The sequence below is a fragment of the Pseudopodoces humilis genome, chromosome 21 (genome assembly GCF_049639895.1).
Source record: "Pseudopodoces humilis isolate 2021_Gansu_Grassland_sample_001 chromosome 21, ASM4963989v1, whole genome shotgun sequence".
Taxonomy (NCBI): Eukaryota; Metazoa; Chordata; class Aves; order Passeriformes; family Paridae; genus Pseudopodoces; species Pseudopodoces humilis.
In genome coordinates, this window is record NC_142220.1 from 5,355,300 (window position 1) to 5,374,260 (window position 18,961).

Below are 18,961 nucleotides of genomic sequence, written 5' to 3' on the forward strand. Positions count from 1 at the left end.
CCATAAGGTAATTCTTGACACCTTTGCAGTCTTTTCCATGTGGATAGTTATAAATTTTCTAATCAATCTTGATGTAACCATTTAACACTTTTCTTCCTAAACCTCTTTTCATAAGGCAGGTATAATTTTCTACTGCTAGAAAGACCATCAATTTTTGTATCTACAAAATAAAATGTATTCAGTTCTGGGTGAAGGTCACAAGTAATAAAACCTCCAAGGCACTATCTTATATTGAATCTTGGCTGCCAAAAAGGCAACATCCATTATCTTTTACACATCTCCCTTGGAAGCAATTGATGCTTATTCCATCTGAGCTGTTACAGTCTCTGGCAGGAATGGGCTGTTGGGAGTGTTCCAGAGCTACAAGCCCTCTGTGACACACTGGGGAGCAGATTCTTCTCTTTGTGCCTCCAAGAGATTTTAGGATTCCGCATCCTGACATTGCCTCTCTGACCAGTGTGTCCCATTGCACTGCTGGAGGATGCTACTGAGATGTCCTTCGAGGTGGAGCAGTTACCTTGCAGCTCAAAAGGTGCTCATGCACTGCTGTATTTCTCACATAAAAAGTGTGCTGGCGACTCACACTTTTCACGAGCTAAGTCCTTACAAGCCACAGAAGGAAAATGTCACATGGTTATTGCCTTACAAACTCAGGCCCCCTGCCAGCACTGGTCAGATGAGCAGCATTTTTTGGGATATCATGTGTGCAGACACCCACAGGTTAGGGAAACAGCTGGATCAGGAGGGCTCTGGAAAGATCATTGCTGTGCTAAATAGCTTTTCAGTCAGTTTGTGGAGTTGGAAATAATAGAGGGTTCTGCTTGCAGTGCTGTTTGAGCTAACCTTGAGCACAGACCTGACATCCACAGCTCAGTTACTCCTGTGTCAGGGTGTTCTCATGCGCTGAGGGCAACAAAGCAGCACAGTCCCAAACTCTGTCTTACATCCAAGAGGGAGCATCCATCCCTTTCCCATTCCCCGCATCCATTCCTGCTGCCACACTCACAGCAGAGCTGATCTTGTAACTTGCTGTGAGTTGTGCTGTTCTGGCCTTTTGGCTCACATGTACAGCCTCCCTGAGCTGTGTTCTATCCCCTGAGTCTGTCCTGGTCTGCTGTCTGCCCTGATGCTCAGCCCTGCTTTAGGGCACAGCCCCCACCGTTGTCCTGCTCTGGCTCCTTTGTGTCACTTTCTGGTGACACAGAGAGTGTCTCCCCCATTCACCCCATGGGCTATTTCCAAGGAGACTGCAGACCCTGCACTCAGGGGAAGCACAAAGCATGTCCTGCCCATTTCAGAGCCCTGGCACAACACACAAATTCTTTAAGAGCACGTGATCTGCCCTCTCCTAGCAAATTTTTGGTGGAATAGTTAAGGCAATACCTTGGCATGGTTTAACTCAGCACTTATTATTTAATAAGAGAACTTGACAAGTTCTTTTCTTAAATTCAAGCATGAAAAATAAAAAATCATTCATGTCCTGATCTTACCTACTACAATTTGTTGGCACTCAAGATCTAGTCCTTGTAATAGAACTAAAGGTAGAGAGAGACATGTACAATTTTACCTGGTTTTTGCAGAATGAGTTTTAAATTTGGACAGGAAAAAGATGTGAGAGTACAGATCAAAATCTGTCATCTGTGCTAAGTTCAGCGTGAATTTCAGCTCTGCAGGCTGAATATTGCTGCTGAAATTTGTACGTGATAATTTTTCAAAAGGGTGTGGAATGGCAGTGGGTCAGTCACGCCCTCCTCACCTCACACTGCTCTGCCTGCACCATTCCATCACATCCAGACCTCTCCTCCCTTTCTCCACTCCCAAACAACACCTAAAGTATTTATTTGCTTCCTTCTCTGCCCCCACTCTAGCTTTTTATGGTTGGAAGGATTTTGGAAGGGTTTAGTTGGTTTGTTTTCAGACAAAACCAGCTTGAGAACCTTCCCATTTCTCCTGTCCAGTGGGAGAGCTACAGAACGTTCCTTTGTGTTCCTTGTGTGCCAAGACAGAAATTTTAAAGTAAATGAAAACACACCTGCTACTATAATTTAATACACATTTTGGTGAGTATTTTAGAATCTTCACAGCCTTATGAAAACAAATATATTTTCAGAATGTTTCCTCACTGACAGCAGAACTAAGCATTTGCTATATCTCTGTCCAAAAGTAGCCTCAGCAAGATCAACAAGTCTGTTTGGAAGTTCAGATTCATCGCACAATTCAAAACTGAAGGCATTAAGGGACCTAAAGGTTTGAAATGTGACTTTGTCAATAAAAAACCGGCAGTATACTTGAGCATCACAAATGGCAATTAACCCAATGGTAGAGGATTTTCTAATGTTGGCAAGTTCATAAAGGATTAAAAGGAGAAAACTTACTGAAGTAACACGTAAAACATGAGTAAGCATGTAGTATTTGCCTTGCATTTCTAGAAAAGCCAAGAGGGCCATGGACAGACCCACTTGATTTACAAATAGCTTTGCAGCAGTGCAGTTTCTTTCCTCTCAGTACAAGAGATCTGGATTCTCCATAAAGGTGGAAGTTTTCTGGATTCTCCATAAAGGTGGAAGTTTTCCTAGATAAAGATTAAGCTGGCTGCTGTGATCAGCAGCCTGTCCTCAGGGGCTGGGTGCCTCATGCTGTGTGTACAACAGGTTGTCAGGGAAGCAGGGACTGGATTCTGCCCCAGAAGAAATATCAGACTTTCAGAGTCTTCACCACACAAAGGGAAATGGATCATTCAGTGAAAGATCAATCACTGTCCAGCAATTACTAGATAGTTTGATGTGACCGCTTAGGGGAAGCCAAGGTTTCTTTTCATTCCAAAATATTTTGCAGTAATGGCTCCATTTAGAGTTGTGGCTTGGCAGCACCAGGTCAGACTTCTAAGAGATCAGGATTGCCCAGACATTTTTTTCCAGCCTGTGAGTAAATGCGTCAAGTCAGCTGTGCTCACTTCTGGCCTTTCCAAGAATAATCAAAGTTACAGAGTTTTGGTAATCTCACTGCAGAAGCAGCATCCCTAGGCAGAGCCACAGTCCTGTGGGATGGGGTCAGAAAAACCTGATTGCTCCAGAAAACCCCAGAGCAGAGAACATCACTGTTCCTCTCTTGAACTGTCATTACAGATAAAAACTGCAGCACTCAGTGCTGAACTCTGTGCTGGCTTCTCACAAGTCTTTAAAAGTCAGCAGCGGCTGGACATTTCTGCCTCCCTGGCTTTCATTAACTGCAGGAGTCTTGTGGTAAGCCAAAATAGTGCAGACCTACAAGTAATTCTCGAGGAGTTGCTATCACACACAAAAAATGCCTTGGAGAATGTGTCGCACTATATTAGGAATGGCGAGAAGCACGACACTGACTCTCTTAGCTGCATTGTCCAAGACAGCAAAGTTTATTATTCCTGATCTTCATTTATAGACAGGTTCGAGAAGGTCTTAGAGGTAAAACTCTCATTGGTCATTAAACTTACACATCACTATCATTGGTCAAGTGGAACGTAACCCCTTGACTGTTTCTTACAAGTAAACAACAAGGATCCTAAACAACACCTGCTGAGATTGTTGTCCTTCACCACGGACGGTTTGGATTCTTTCTTGTGCTTTCTCAGGGCAGAATGAGAAGCCTGTGTGACTTAGTTTCACACAGGCTCTGTTCCCTGCTTACTTTTTTCATTTAGCATCCACAAGAATGAGACTGGTTAACCCCTCCTGAGTGCTCCTTAATCTGATCCTCACACCTGCCTTCTCCAGAATCCCCTAATGCTCAGCAGTTCCAGAGTGACATGCTCAGTAAACTTATCCTAATAAAGGATGCATCAGCAGGCATGCACTGAATTTGGCAATAAATAGTTAAAATCCAACTTAATACCTTAGAGTTACATTTATTTTAGTAACAGTATACTGTGGGGCACTGGGATACGGATACCCAGAAAAAGCACTTTTGATAGAATAAGTATACTGTCTTTTGTTATTTTTTATGTTCCTACTTTAATTTATATTTTTCAGCAGAAGGATCGATAGTATCCCAAAGACATTAAAATAAAGCTGAATCTACAGAATAGAGCTCAAGGTATCTGCTGGATAAGCAGTCTTTTCCCTTAAAACAATACGTTCCAAATTGCTTTTCTCTGAACAACTTTTTCCATTCAGTTTCATCTGTTTGAGGCTTTCTTCACCTTTGCTCCAGATCTTCTTTAAAGTCTTATATCTCACTCATCCTGTCTTAGAACAGTCACTCATTTTAACGGCACAGCCATCGTCCCCAGTTCTACAGCATGAGCCACAAAAAAACCCAAAGATGAGGAACATGAAGAGGAAAGATGAGAGATCACAGAATCGCTCAAAATCTGGGTTTCCTGCATTTTAATGCAGAGTCCCATTTCAAGTCTAGAACTACCATCACAGATTTTTTTTTTGCATTTCATCTTTTTTGCTTTCAGTCTATGCTTCAACCCTAGGCCAAACTCTTCCCCCTTTTCCATCCCCCAGTGAGTGCCAGGCAAATGTTCTCAGATGTGCTTGGTTCAAGGGAAATCTGTTGGACCCTGTCAGTGATTGATGGCTGAGGGACTGACCAGATCTGGTTAGAAATTACCAGCTGAGTGGCAGTAATTGATGGCAGCTCATTAGTCATACCCACAGCCTGGGCACTGGCAGGCAGAGGAAGGGAGCCCAGTGTCCCACTCAGAGGCAGGCAGGGCACAGACTCAGCCCACAGGGACTGGGGATGGAAAAGAGGGAGAGGATGCTGCCTTCCTCACGTCCCCTTTCTCATTTTTAAGGATTCTTAATTTCTTCATTTGCCAAGAAGGATTTCCCTTTCCCAAGACTGACCCTTTAATGAGCAATCTGTGCCACCTCCACTAAACATCTCAGTTGCTTTTTAACCTTTAAAGGAAACTGTTCCTTAATCTGTTTTAATTTCCTTTTTTTTTTTTTCCCTAGTTGTGCTAATTCTTTCACCTTCACTCCCATTACTTGGAATAACCCATTTCCCCCAAAACTGTAGTATCTTTTCTACTAGAATGAGAGGGAAACACATTCTCTTTTCAGAACTTCAGTAACCCTGACCCTAGAAGATTGCTACCTGCTTAGTTTTGGACCTGGGTATACCTCTCCCTATAGGTACCGCTTCCTACTCCTGCAATATGAATAATGAAAAGAAAAAAATTCAATATAAAAAGCATCTGTAAACACCTTTATAAGCAGCTGACTTATATTTTTCAGAACCATTAGTGTTTGATTGTATAGCTTTAGTATGTGTGAACTCACCACAGGGTGGCAGAGAAAAATGTAATTACATGCTGTTGTATAACTACTCTTTACCCCAAGATTAGCATAATTTATAGAAATGAATTAGTCTAGTTTAATCACTGTAATGAAAGGAGTGGTACTGTGTTCTACACTTTTATCCCAAATGTGTAGATAAAAATAAGCAAAAGCTTTGCAGGGCCACAGGTCACTAATTTTGATTGCTAAATACTTTTTTCCCAGGTAATACTCTTAATTTAAGAAAATGTTTAATTAGGCATAAGTAAGCAGCTATAATTTGAAAGGTAAATTGGAGAGGGTATTGCATGATGTCTTTATTAAAGGCATAGCAGAAAATTGCCGCTTTTTAAAAGACAAAGTCTTTCCAGAATCTTAAATCCTCATTTTCCACTTCCTGTTTTCTGTTATATCTCATTTAACGAGTGCAGTGGTTGAACTTTTCTTGTCATTAAGAATCCTTCATACAGAGGGAAGATGACATTTGAACAGACCAGTATGGAATTATGAGTATGGAATTAGCAGTAGGTAATATGATGTTGCTGGAGATTTCAAAATTTTAATTTTTTATATGTTTCAAGGTTTATTGATGAATATTCTTAATTTTTTTACTATTTCTTGAATAATGGCAATGCTGTCTTACTCTGTAGGACATATTTCAGCTATCAATGCTTTGCTGCTTAAAAAGAAATCAGAATACTTTCAGTTCTCAAATTTGAAGCTATTGTGATACTGTCTAATATTACTGCAGTCTAGAGATTTCTGTGACCGATTACTGAGATGAATGCCATTCTATACTCTGTCATTTCTTTGGTATCCCTGATTTATCTCTCAAAGCCTTTATGACTTTACCTTTGGCTTTTATGTAGAGGCAGAGCAGGTCATGTGGTTATACAGAGGCATTAGTATGATAATTTTCTTCAAGCTGAGTAGGTGGAAATAATTAATGGACTGCTTTATTGATGTACATAGATTACTGATTCTCTCTGTGGTTCCAATTCCCAGACTCAATAAAATAGCTGAGATTTTATCTGAGGGACCAGTAATTACACAGGGCAAGAATAATCGCTGCACAAATAACAATCTGTTGATGTTTTATGCCATTGCCAGGGCCAGTGCCAAGACTTAAAAATACAAACAAAGTTGTGCTGCATGGATAAGTTGACACCTTTCATTTAAATTCATGAACTCTGGAGAAACTTAAATTCAGAGAATCTGTGCTCTTGCAAGTTGAGCAAACCTCAAAGAGGAGTTTACAGGCTTGATGCAGTAAAACAGAAACAACCTGACTGTCTTGCCTATACTCCACCTCGTGTCATTGACAGGGATCAGTAGCAGATACCTTGGGAAAAACAAGCATCTATAAAAATAAACACCATAAAAATTGGATCACATTTGCTACTTTTTGTCTCTCCAAGCCTGGTGCAGATTTTAAGTGGTAAAAGGTCCTGTGGTATTCATCCCAGAGTTCTGTCTGACCTGAATGAATTTGTTCATTTTATCTATTTAGTTTATACTAAAAGTCACTTTTCTGATGCTTGATTCTGGGACAGTTTCTCAGATTCATTCCCCATAAAGAAGCTCCATGTAGGAACATCCCTTGGCACCTTTTTGTGAGCAGTAAGGAAAAGAACTCACACAGCTTTACTGCCACATAATGTTGCCTGTACTGCTCTTGCAACTTGATCACCAGCTGGTCCTACACACTCAGCCAGTGTTCTTGCTTCTTATTCTATTAAAGAAGTTATTGGTGGCTTTTAAGACTTCAGAGAATTGCTCTTTAATATCTTCTTCTGGCATGTCTTATTTTAGTTTTATATTTAACTTGCCAGAGTTTATCACCTTTTCCATTTTTCTTATTTGGAGAGCATTTTTTGGAAATTCTCTCTTACTTCCAGCCACCCTATTTATTTCCTGTATTTGAAGTTTCCTGGCTTCTTTCTCCTGTTTAAAGAAAGGCTCAGAACAACCCAGAACACCTTCATTCTGGTGGCCATTTAAATAAGGTTCTTAATTTCTGTCTAGTTCTTCACTCTGTTACACAAAAATCAACTACACAAGGTTTTTCATTCCTGCAGAGATCTGAATTGAGTGTAGTGGAATACCTATTATGCAATCATCAAATCACTAAGGTTGGAAAAGACCTCTGAGGTCATAGAGTCCAACCCTTAAACCAATACTGCAGGTCCACAACTAAACCATGGCCCCAAGCACCAAATCTACACGTTTTTGGATGCAAAAAATGCTACTTCTATAGTTGCTGCTAAAGCAGGGTCCTTGTCTTACTCAGACCCAGTCATTTCACACTGGATACCTGTCCACAGCCCTTCCAGGACCCAGACCATTGAGTCCAGCATGACTTTTTATTACAGTCAGGCAATTCAGATATCCTACACACTACACCCCTATTCCCATCCTAGAAAACTGTTGGCTTCTCTCAGCACAAATGCAAACTGTTCCCTGCAGGCAATACCATTCTGCTTGTCTGCAAATTCGCTGTCCCTATGGAAGAAGATCCTTCTGGGACACCATTCCTTCTTTGCTTTCCTCTGGAGAGGGGAGGCTCGTATTTATTTCAGCAAATCCGTGGTATTCATTACCAGAATAGCTCTCAATCCTTGCTTTACTGTTCTAGCTGCTTTTATTTCACTGCTGTTATGTATAAGTTTGGTAAAAGCCATGAGAATTCCTCATCCTTTCGTGGCATGCTGATGCTCAAGCATCTTCATCTATCTCAATATAAATTGTTCCCAGTAAATTGAAAAGAGAGCAGCTGCAGTAAGATACAAACTAAATAAAGATGTCAGAGATTCCTCTACAGGTATAAAATATAAGTAATCCACCTCACCATATAACACACACACACAAAAATCTGTTGTCTGTAGTGTGGCAGCATGCAGAGGATATAAACTCTGAATTTTCTGTTAGGAGAAGGTTGAAGGCATTGATCAGACACAAACTTATGATCTGATGTCTGTGTAATATGTTTGCAACAACTCAGCTCCCAAGAAGTGCAAGTTTGGGGGGATTTATAGAGGAAGCAGAGATGACACAATATATTCAGGCTTTGGGTACAACAACCAGGAGCTGGAGCACCTTGTTAAGTGATATTTTGAGGTGATATTTGGCCTGTATGCAAACTAGAGAGTCACAGTAGCTGCTGTACAGTACAGGAACTGATTAAAATGCTTCAGAGGTCCACACACAAAAAACCAGCATATTTCACACATGAGTAATTTTTATGGAAATACAACATAAGTGTGGGAAAGGAGATACTGTTTCATTAATGACTGAGGCCCAAGTAGAACCTTGTCTGCTAGTTAAGTTGGAATAAAAAATAATGAATAATTTTAAATGTTTTCTTACATTCATGCATCTGATTTCTTCAGACTAAACAGTTAATACAGTAACTGTATTTAATTTAAGCCTTGACTTCCTACATGAACCTTCCTAGATTTTTTCTATTACAGTTCTGAATACTTTTAGATCACTTTGGGCATCTAAGAAGCAGCACTAATTACTTTAATTAAATGTAATCAGACATTAATATTGCTTAATATCCCCATTCTCTGGTCAGCTTAGGTGTGCAGTCCTAAGTCAGTCAATTAATTTTGGGCTGAAGCACAGGCCAAATCACTCTGATCAGTGGGGAACTTTTCTCTTTGTGTGAATGGAAATAGCAACAGGACTGGAGAGGTCCTGGAGCTTTAATTTGGGGTGTTGAGAGAGGAATCAAAGATTTCAGCTCATACTCACATGTCTGATGACAGCTGTGACCTTTGCTGGGCAATGCCACAACTCTGCAGCTCCCTCTCCTCAAGTTCCAGGCTGTTGTGACAGGCATGGCACAGAATGCAGGGTTTCCTGTCAGAAGCAGGAATAACATTATAAAATAACCCCTCCTAGCAGCTCTTCTCCAGTGCAGCTTTTCTGGGTCAATCCCAGTTGCGTCATAAATAGTTTTGCTATCAACTTGAAGATAATGGGCTGACATGTTTGGTTTGCTGTTTTATTGGACATTGTCTAGGTTTTTTATTTATTTAAAAACTTGCTAAAGACTTGTTTTTTACCAGTTCCAGGAATATTTCTGACCAGAATGTTGGAGTTTTTTTAAGTAATACTAGAAACCATTGAAGCAACAAATTCCCCAGGTAATATTTCCCCCTTTGATTCTATAGCTCTACAGTTTCATTAATTCATTTTTTAAAATAACACCAGTAACACAACGGGGGAATTAATCAAGAGAAACCAGGCTCTCTCAACCTAAATTTTATTTTTGTAAATATTCTGTAATAGCAAAGGAGCTTTTTATTATTGAACCCGGGATTATATCTAAGAGGAAAAGAAGTAACCCACCTTTCCTGATGCAAAATTACATGAAACCATATGTTTTGGTCTTGTTGTGTGAAGTTTTAAATTTCAAATGCAAGATGAATTTGTCTGTTTTCAGTTTCAAAGTGTGTGTGCAGACAATCTGACAAGTTTAATTACCTGGCCATCTGCCTGGCATGTACTGCCCCAGTCTTTCCAGACTTCCCTTAAACTTGCACTTTCTTATATTTCGCAGTGCCCTCCTTTTGGGGTTTGGTGAACTCAGCTTGGAATCTTTGCTCTGTTGGGAAAAGACAGTCACCTGTCAATATTGAAACCAGCCATATGATTTTTGATCCCTTCCTAACTCCTCTTCGCCTAAACACAGGGGGAAGAAAGGTAGGTGGTCTCTCCTGTTCTGGTGTATAAAATAAATGGAGTTAGTAGATTTAAAAAAACATTTGTTATATTTTATTTTTCTAAAGCATTTACTGTTATCTGCTCCAAGGCAGAATTACAATGTAGAGTGTTTTAAAGATACTCCTCAAATGACTGATATAATCAATTCTGTTTATCCATCTGAAGGATTGATATTTCAATTCTGAAATTACTTTATACATAAAATATCTTGAACCTTTTCTCAGTCTTGGCAATATTTGGTCATTTATAATGGTTTTGTGTTGCTTTTCTTATGTTGGGATGCCTAAAAGGGTATTTTACAGTATTTATTGCTTGTTCCATGCAGGCAGTTGTCTCTTACCCAACCTGTGTTACAGATCAATGCAAGTGAAAAGGCACCATGAATTGCAATATCAGAGCAAGCAGAGACTCCAACAAAAGGTTATTTCAAAATGATTTATCTTCCCTTGTCATGACAAATGAGATGTCCACTGGAAACAGCGTGACATTGTAGGAATTTGCTCCGTACTTCCCATGGAAGTTCTGGTGGCTCATGTGTACATACATTGGAATGTGGGCTGATGTGGGTTTCATTGCAGAAATGCTGAAATGGTGGTGTTGTTATTACTGGAGGACAGTAATGCTTCCAACTCTGGCCTGAATTTCAGAGTAATATTGATGTTTTGCTTTTTAAATGGAAATGCGTGAGGGTTTTTAGTTTTGATACAAAAAAACGAAAAACCAAACCAAAACAAAAAAACCCACCAAGAGTTTTAATGACTCTGCTATGTACATAAAGGCTTACACATTTCATGTTATGTATAAATTACAGAATGACAAAACATGAAATTTCACAAGAATGTGAAAGTTGTCCGTGAGTCATATGCAGAAGGTTCAGAATATTCAGTGTCTTCAGCAATTCTAAGGATTCAGGTTGGTTTTTTTACCGGCTCAGACTGAAGCAAATGTTTGATTATTGATAAAATTTGGAGGCACTGACAAACCAAGAGATGCTGTATCAGTGATGAAGTTTTTGCTGCCTCTGATAACCTCTTATCACGTTACAAGAACAGGATTTGCTCTTGTTGTGATTTGTCTTAGAGAGGTTTCAAAAATGGTTAAATCAAAATAATCTTTTGAGAAAAGAAATTGCAATTTTGATGCCTTAATAAAACTTTCTTCATAGTTAAGGCTTCACTGAGGATTTGATTTGGCAGGTAGTGTATTTGTGTTCATTTCCTTGGTAATTTTTTTGTATGTTAAAAATAGAGGTGTGGTTCATATGGGCTGAAGCACTTCAACTCGCAGCGTTCTGAACTAGTTGCTGTGGCAGCCAGGGAATTTCTTGGACAGGACTTAACTGTGATTATGCTGTACATGAAAGGGTTTTATGGAACTGATCCTAAGGAAAACGATGAATAAATAAAAAAGGGATTTGATGTGGTTTCAAATCAAAGTTATAATAAGCGAGCTTACATGCACAGTGAACAACAGAGACAGCTACTTGCACACAGTGACAATTATAAACCTCCTTTGGAAAAGGGGCTGGGAGGAGACTCAAGCTCTAAGAGAGAGCAAGATGGAAGGAAATACTCAGTTCACTTGTTCCTGGAACAGTAACTTCAAGTTCTTAACAGGTTTTTTTGCTATTAATTTAGAAGCTCAGTTTCATCTGAATTTGAAAAATATTTATTTAATAATATATTATATAGATATAAATAATATTTTATTAATTACATAAATATTATTAATTATTAATTATTAATTATTATATTAAATATATAAATATAATAATATTTTATTACTATAAATAATATTTTATTTAATTTTGAAAGCAACATATCTACTTTGTGTGCTTCACTTTGGAAATTACCTTATGAGGGACAGAAGTGGTTTACCCAAAGGAAGACAATCCAAGACCAATCTGCGATCGCTGACTTAATATTTCCTCTTACCCCTTCCATACCTTGCCACTCATTTCCCCTGGGCTTCATTTTTAGTGAGAAGCATTGTTTAATGTCTGTAAACCAGTTACCTGTTTAGTTCTCCCTTCTCTCCTTGGCAGACGGAAAGTTCCATTCCATGACAGAATTTTTGTCTAAGGTTTCCATTTAAGCACATCTCTTTCTAGTTCCTTTAGACAGTTTATTTCAGTGTTAGTAGTGAAAGCCTTTTAGTAAACCAGATTGAGACTTTCCTACAATTTTTTGGACTGCTTGGAAATAAATGAAGCAATATTTTTCTTTCTCCTTAAGATAAGAAATGGTGTGACAGGAGGGTATGAAGGATAACATCACTGTTTTCCTACCCTGCAGCCTAGAAGGGGAAAAAAAGCCCCATCTGTGGCCTGTCACAAAGCAGGTGACTTAATGGTTAATTCTGGTCTGAGGCTGAGAAGGACATTCTTCCCGTTCCATTCAGGAGTAAAAGGGATGGCAGTACTATTTGCCAAATATTTATACCTCTTTGATCCATTTTTTTGCAAGAAGGTTGCAGTGAGCAGTGGTATATTGCTTTTTGTGCTGCCCAAGGATTTCAGGGCAGTACCAGGTCACACAATTCAAGCACCATCAGATGTTATTCTGAGTTGTGCTCTTATTCTGTATTTGGGATTGTCCGTTTCCTGAGAAAGTGACTTTGCAGGTCCTGAAGTCTTGAGTGTCATTGATACAGATAATTGGATTTCAAGATCCAGAGTCTCAGCACAAGATACTTAATGAGTTTACATGCAGAAGAAGAAATGCTACTTTTAAGGAAACTCCACAGGTCCCATCCAGTTCTCTCTCAGGCCCAGCTTTGTCTCTTGGTTATCCATTTTAATGAATTTAGAAGCAGCCCATTTCAGATAAACAGCCCTTTCTGACAAACAATGCCAACCCTTATTAATTTGCAAATCACACTCCTCCATGTCACGAAGAACAGAACCCTTTTACTTTCTCTGCTCTTTTTCCCTAAAGCACCAAAGCAATCAGCACAACAGAATATCTTAAATTAAGGCAGGAAGCACCTTGGGTTTCAATCTCCAAAGCATCCAGCATCATCCAGCCTGTCATGGGTGATTGTGGTGGATGAACAAACCACCCCACTTCCTAGTGACCTGGTCCTTTGCTGGGATACCTTCCTCAGTTCACCTCTGCAAGAGCTCTGCCTTTGGTCCCCCAAATTTTGTCCCTTGCCTTTCTGTAGCCCATCTGTCTTTGGTCTCCTGGTTCTCTGTGGACTTAATTTCAAAGGCCCCATTTCTAGAATTCTTTAAGACTCAAGTACAGTTCTTGGACATACTTGTTTTTTCTTTTTTCTCCTAAAAACATGTTGAGCAGCAGCATTTGCTTTAGACATCAAGTATATCCCTGCCAAGTAATTAAACCTTGTCACATCAGTGACCTTATGTCCTTTGAGTCATTTTAGGTCACACTCAAGGATTGAAATCGTTGCCTAAAGCAGGTACAGTTCTGTTTAAAACCACTTTATTTTTAAGGCAAGCAAGGACATTATACCTGATGTTGACCTCTGGGGAAATAAAAGGAGTTGATGTCTGCTGGCCAAGGACTGTTATTCTACAGCTCACCATGCATAAATGGAAGTTACTCACCAAGATCCATACATCTGCCTGCTCATATGGGGCATTCATGAATGCAATCACGTATTATTTAAATTAATATCCATATAAATAATTGGTTCATTCAATGCATCACAAGATAATGGCTACATTCAGCAGCTTCTAAACTAAAACGGTAGGAGAAAAGAGATTTATGGATTGAAATCAGTTTAATGGTTTCTCTGCCAGTTAGTTCTGATTCCATGCTGTTCAATCAATTCAGAGTATTACTAGCATTTTTCTCAAGAGTGCAATATATGACAACTGCCAAGTTTTGCTTTGGTGATTACTGAAAGGATAGATACTGGTATGAACCATATTTCAGCACTGCAGGAATATAAAAAATGAATTGTTAGAAATGGTCCAGGAGGAATGGATAGCAATAAGACATCAATGTCCTCTGTAAACTGACTTGTGATAGATTTTTAGAGGTCTTAATGATTTTTGATGTAGAATAGCTTTGGAAAGTCAAAAGCCTGATGCAAACATCAAAAACTTTAATGAATAAAAAATGAAATGTAGTATTGCTGCTTAAATAATTGTTTACCATTTCTAATGCTTCTACAGTTCTGCATGTTCTGGGATGTGTTAGTGAGTGAACGTGCAGTGGAACCAGCAGGTTAAAGGAACTTGTTTATTCACCCTTATCATGGAATTTAGAACAGGAAAAAAAAGCTGAGTTTTCTTTCAGATGTACCTGCAGACTTTGCTGTTAGTAGATCGTGCATAGGGAAAAACAAGTTCAGGATCTACATCTTACTCTATACTGAGATCTCTCTCTCTTTCCTTATTGCTTCAGTTGTCCATGAGACTGCATCAGTTTGGAATATGTGAGGTCTCAGGTGGATCTTGGTGTGTTCCCAGTTTCTGGTTGTCCCTGACACAGATCACCCATGAAATGAGTCCTGAACAGGCACAGGAATATACTTCTGCAGCTTCTTCATAGCGTAGAGGGGTTTTATTTTTGCTCCAGTATAATTACTCTGCTTGACATTTAATCTTGTGTGGTGCCATAAAACAAGCTCACTTATCTGCCATGGGAAGTTTCCTGGGAGGTCCTAGACCTGGAGAGTGATTTACTCCACAAACAGCACTGTACCTTGGTGCTGAGCTTGGGATGTGATCTCAGTTTGGCAGGAGGTTTTTTCAAATCGTGTGTTACAGTCTCTCATCTGCAGTTGTGCAGTGATTCAAAGCAGCCCATGGTGTCCTTGCAAAGGTGGGTGTGCTGTCCCTGGAAATGCACTCAGTGGATGGAATCAGAAACATCAACAGGATCTGCTTTTCTGGACATTGGGCAGCAGATCCATTAGAAGGTTAAAGATGTTATTGAAGTTGGGCTAACAGATCCCAGCCAAAGGTCCTGCCCATCCTTTCTCCTTCCTCATCTTTATTTCAATAAGCTGCTTTCCAGTTTTCAGTCCCTAATGATAAGACAGGGAAAAAAAATTGGAGCAGCAGCTGGCCTCTAGCTAGAGTTTGATATATTCAAAGAAATTTTCAAATTTGCCCACATTGTTCTTAATGCCCCTTTCCTATTTTCTAGTAGACCCTGTGCACTGCATTGATAGTATCTTCTTTGGATTTATTTCATCCTGCACTTAGGTCTATTTATAAACCTAGATATTTATTTCAAGCCTTGTGGAAGTAGAAGTAACATATATCTTGTCTGTGTACATGATTCTCTACTTGGGGTTATCGTCACTGGTATGAAAAAGGCTGAAGATTTTTTTCTCTCACACTGATCCTGCTTGTTACAGTAAAGGTGTGCAAGTCTCCTCACACCATATGCTTTAAATGAAATATAATTTTATATTTTAGCACTGTTAAAATTCATTTCCTGGACTCAAAACAATGATTATTTGCTCTTTTTTTCCTTGTTACAAACATTAATAAATGTATGACGTATTGAAATATAGTAATATATAATATGTTATTTAAAGTGCATATTTTTTACACATTATCAGTGAAATGTCATTAACTGAGAGCCCACTGTAATGGATGGGGATGTTCCATGTCATTTTGTACACAGAATTTGAATCTTACTATCAAGGTCAGGATATCTGGGGAAGGTGCAGGTTGTTGTTCAGCTGCTACCAGTTCATGAGGCAAAAACCTTTCCATGCCAAACAGAATTAATAAGAATCCACATCCCTCTTCTCCTGGTAAATCCTGAGCTCAGCATTTACAAGTTTGTGTTTGCAGTTTAATGGCAAAAGGCTACAATTTCTGTGTATCAGAGATTTCTTTTTCTTCTCAGAAGGCAAATGTTATTAACCTGTTATGGTCAGTCCATCTTTTAGGATGGTGACATTCAGCACTTTAAGTAGCTACATTGCTGTAGTGATTGCCATCCCCTGTGTCTGAAATGGCTCTGGAATTCTCTAAGTGTGGATTAAGACATGAGTGGGGACTTAATAATGTGTGTAAGGTATCTGCTGCCCATTTGGACAGGTGCCACACTTTGGCTGAGGCTGTTTGTGGCAGCAAGGTGCTGATCCAGCTTTCCAAAGAGCTCTGCAAACAGCAGGCACAGATATCACTGGTGGCAGCTGTGAGCTGGGAGCTGTCAGGGCCTCAGCCCCTGACAAAGCTGATGTAGCCATTAAGGAAGTGAGGGAAAAGGCGCTTTTTTTTTTTCCTCACTTTCATCCAAAATGGTTAAATCAAGAAATGAGCAGATATTCAGCAGGGATAGCTGCCTTGCAGCTGGAGTGGGTGCTGTGTGACAGACACATGTCAGTTCTGCTGTGAGATAGATGACACTGCTGCCATTCCCAGTTCTGAGTAGCGTTTGATGCTGGAGAGAAGTGCAAGTTCATTGTTTCTCATCCCAGAATTGTTAATCTGTGATGGTTGAAAACTGAAGGAGGCACAGTTTGCTTATAGACAGAAGAATTAAACTACATATTTTAGGATTAGATGCTAGAAAGGAGCTTTAAGGGGAAAAACTGTCATCAATGAACTATATTTAATAATCAAAATAAAATCTGTGGATCAGCAGCTCCTTTTCTTACTGGGATCTAGAGGGTGGTGGAGTGGGAACATTTAACCTGCATGTTATCCAGCAGGCTTAGGGAAACCACCAGTAGATGATTCTGCAGCAGAGGAGGAAAATGTACATAAATTAGGGGTAAGAAACTGTTCTTACTATAAGGGACAGTGTGTATTACAGGGGTTTATAGGCCTTATAAGAAAACTGGAAAGATGGAATAATCCTTTTGCATGTACCCTTTCTTATTTGGGATGTGTTGTTCCTGTAGAGAAAGCGACAGAGACTCAGAGCTCATAGTGATGCTGTTGGGGTGTGGTAGCCCTGTGTCACTTAGGTAAGTGTTTGAATCAGTAAATCTTTGTCTGTGTTGTGTAATTTCCAACTGAATCAATTAGAACTGAGCACTTTTACCTCCAGCTTTTTTATCAAGTCATTGCTTGTATCCTTGAACAATAAAGAGACCCAAACTACCAGTCTGACAATGGAAATTTTAGCTTTTAAGCTGGGAAAATAAGAAAAGAAAGTTTAACTTGACTGCCAAAATCACTGGGCAGTTTATATTAACTGGAAAATGTGAAAAAGATTATGAAAATAAACATTTTATCTTGTAAATAAGAACAAATTGTCTCTTTTCTCTCTGAAGATGTTTAAAAAGGAATTCCTAAAAAGAAAAAGGAATGGCTTTAGTCTTTATTCCTTTATCCTTTCTTCTGTGTCCCAGCCAGCAGCTGGAGGCAGCATATCAGCAGTGTAATTTGCTACTGATGGTATTAAACCTGTGCACTCACATTTCTGCAGTCCCCCTTTTTCTGCCACTCTGCAAAGAGTGCAGAGAAACCCGTCACAGATTTCACTTTAAATCACAGCATCTCCCAGGGCTATGGCAATGCCACAGCACAGCTGTGCTGAGGTAACAATTAGAAGCTCCTTCGAAGATCCTTTGCCTTCACTAAGTATTTAGCCTTATCTATGTATTTCATCTTATAAGACCTGTATCAGGTAGGACTGTTGAAGACCTCTACCCGAAACAGTGTTCAAATGTACTGAGCAAAGAAGCCTTTGAAGAAGGGGAAAAAAAGATTAAAATGTGAATTATTTTTAATCATACAAATGTACTTACAGTATTGTCGCAGCCCTTCCAAATAACTGAATTTGTGTGTTTGCTTTGGTACAGCATATTATTTATGTAATTGGCATTAATAGCAACTTTTGAGTGACTTAAATGGTACAGATACACATTTGTGATCTCTTCCTTCAGTATGGTACTAAAAAACCACAGGGCTGCTGTGGTTGTTGTAGCATGAAGATAGATTGGGATGTAATTCCCTACTGGACAGATATGGGGCTGTTTACTGGGTATTGCTCAATTAGAAGCACAGAAACACTGTTAAAGAGCCCTCCTGGTTTGATGCTGCCCAGGGACATATTGAATGCTGGAGACAGAAACTCTGCCCTCAGAACCTCCCTGCCAAGACAGATTTGGCATGGACAAAAGAGAGTGATATTGGAGATCCTTGGATTCATCAGCCACAACAGGAAATCTTTGCCTCTAAATCTCAACTCCAGGCTTAAAACTTTGGCACTATGTCTTGTCTATTAGAAACCTTCTCAGTAAAAGTAAACCACAGGCTACCCATGACCAGATGGATGTTTCATCTAGATTTTTCAAAGTGCTTACACCACATTTCTTTTAGAGATGTATATTTACAGAAGAATATTGTTTGGAAGCACAGGGATATATGCTGGTTTTGAACAGAATATTCCTCTTATCATGCAAAGTTTGGTGCCATATACATCATTTTAGCTTCTTTCATTTTAGCCTCTGTCTCCCTCCACTGCTCCACAGATCCCTTCATTAAAAGACAAAGGCAGAAGATGCTGTGCCTATTTCCAAGTTCCAAGCAGATGCTCCTGCTGACTGCCCAGTTGACTGCTGCTGACAGGAGCTCTATACTACTCTGTAGTATGGAGTTCTACCTGCCTGGTCCTCAGCACAAAGTTGGTTTGCTCTTTTCTTCTAGCCAATTTTCACAAAATACTGAGATTTCTTCTTTGTCAAAGCTGGATGAACCTGGACAGGAGATAATGGAGTTAGTGTAGGAATAGGGAAACTCTTCCCAAAACAGTTTGTAACTATTATAGTGAATTATTTGCAGTATATTTAATCATAGGCACTTATTAAAAGCAGTGTCTGTGAAGACAGGAGTTAAGGAGCTAAGTGACAAACAGGGAATTTCACAGGTAGATGTATATTAAAGGAATTGTATATCCTGCAGATTGCCACTGATGACATCACCACAACAGTGTTTGGCTGTTTTTTTTCTCCAGCAGAAATGCATAATTTTCAGTATCTTTCAGGGAGCACTGAGGACTCATTACCATAAGCAAAAT

At 39.4% G+C, this 18,961-nt stretch overlaps 1 protein-coding gene across 1 annotated transcript in view; it reads left to right on the forward strand.

Annotated features, from left to right (window-relative positions):
* Positions 1–18,961, forward strand: part of CA10 (carbonic anhydrase 10 (inactive)) — a 171,817-nt gene that overhangs the window by 60,220 nt on the left and 92,636 nt on the right. Inside the window, exon 4 of the mRNA XM_014255806.2 lies at positions 9,835–9,977. Coding sequence (XP_014111281.1) covers positions 9,835–9,977 — 143 coding nt within the window. The remainder of the gene's footprint in view (positions 1–9,834; positions 9,978–18,961) is intronic.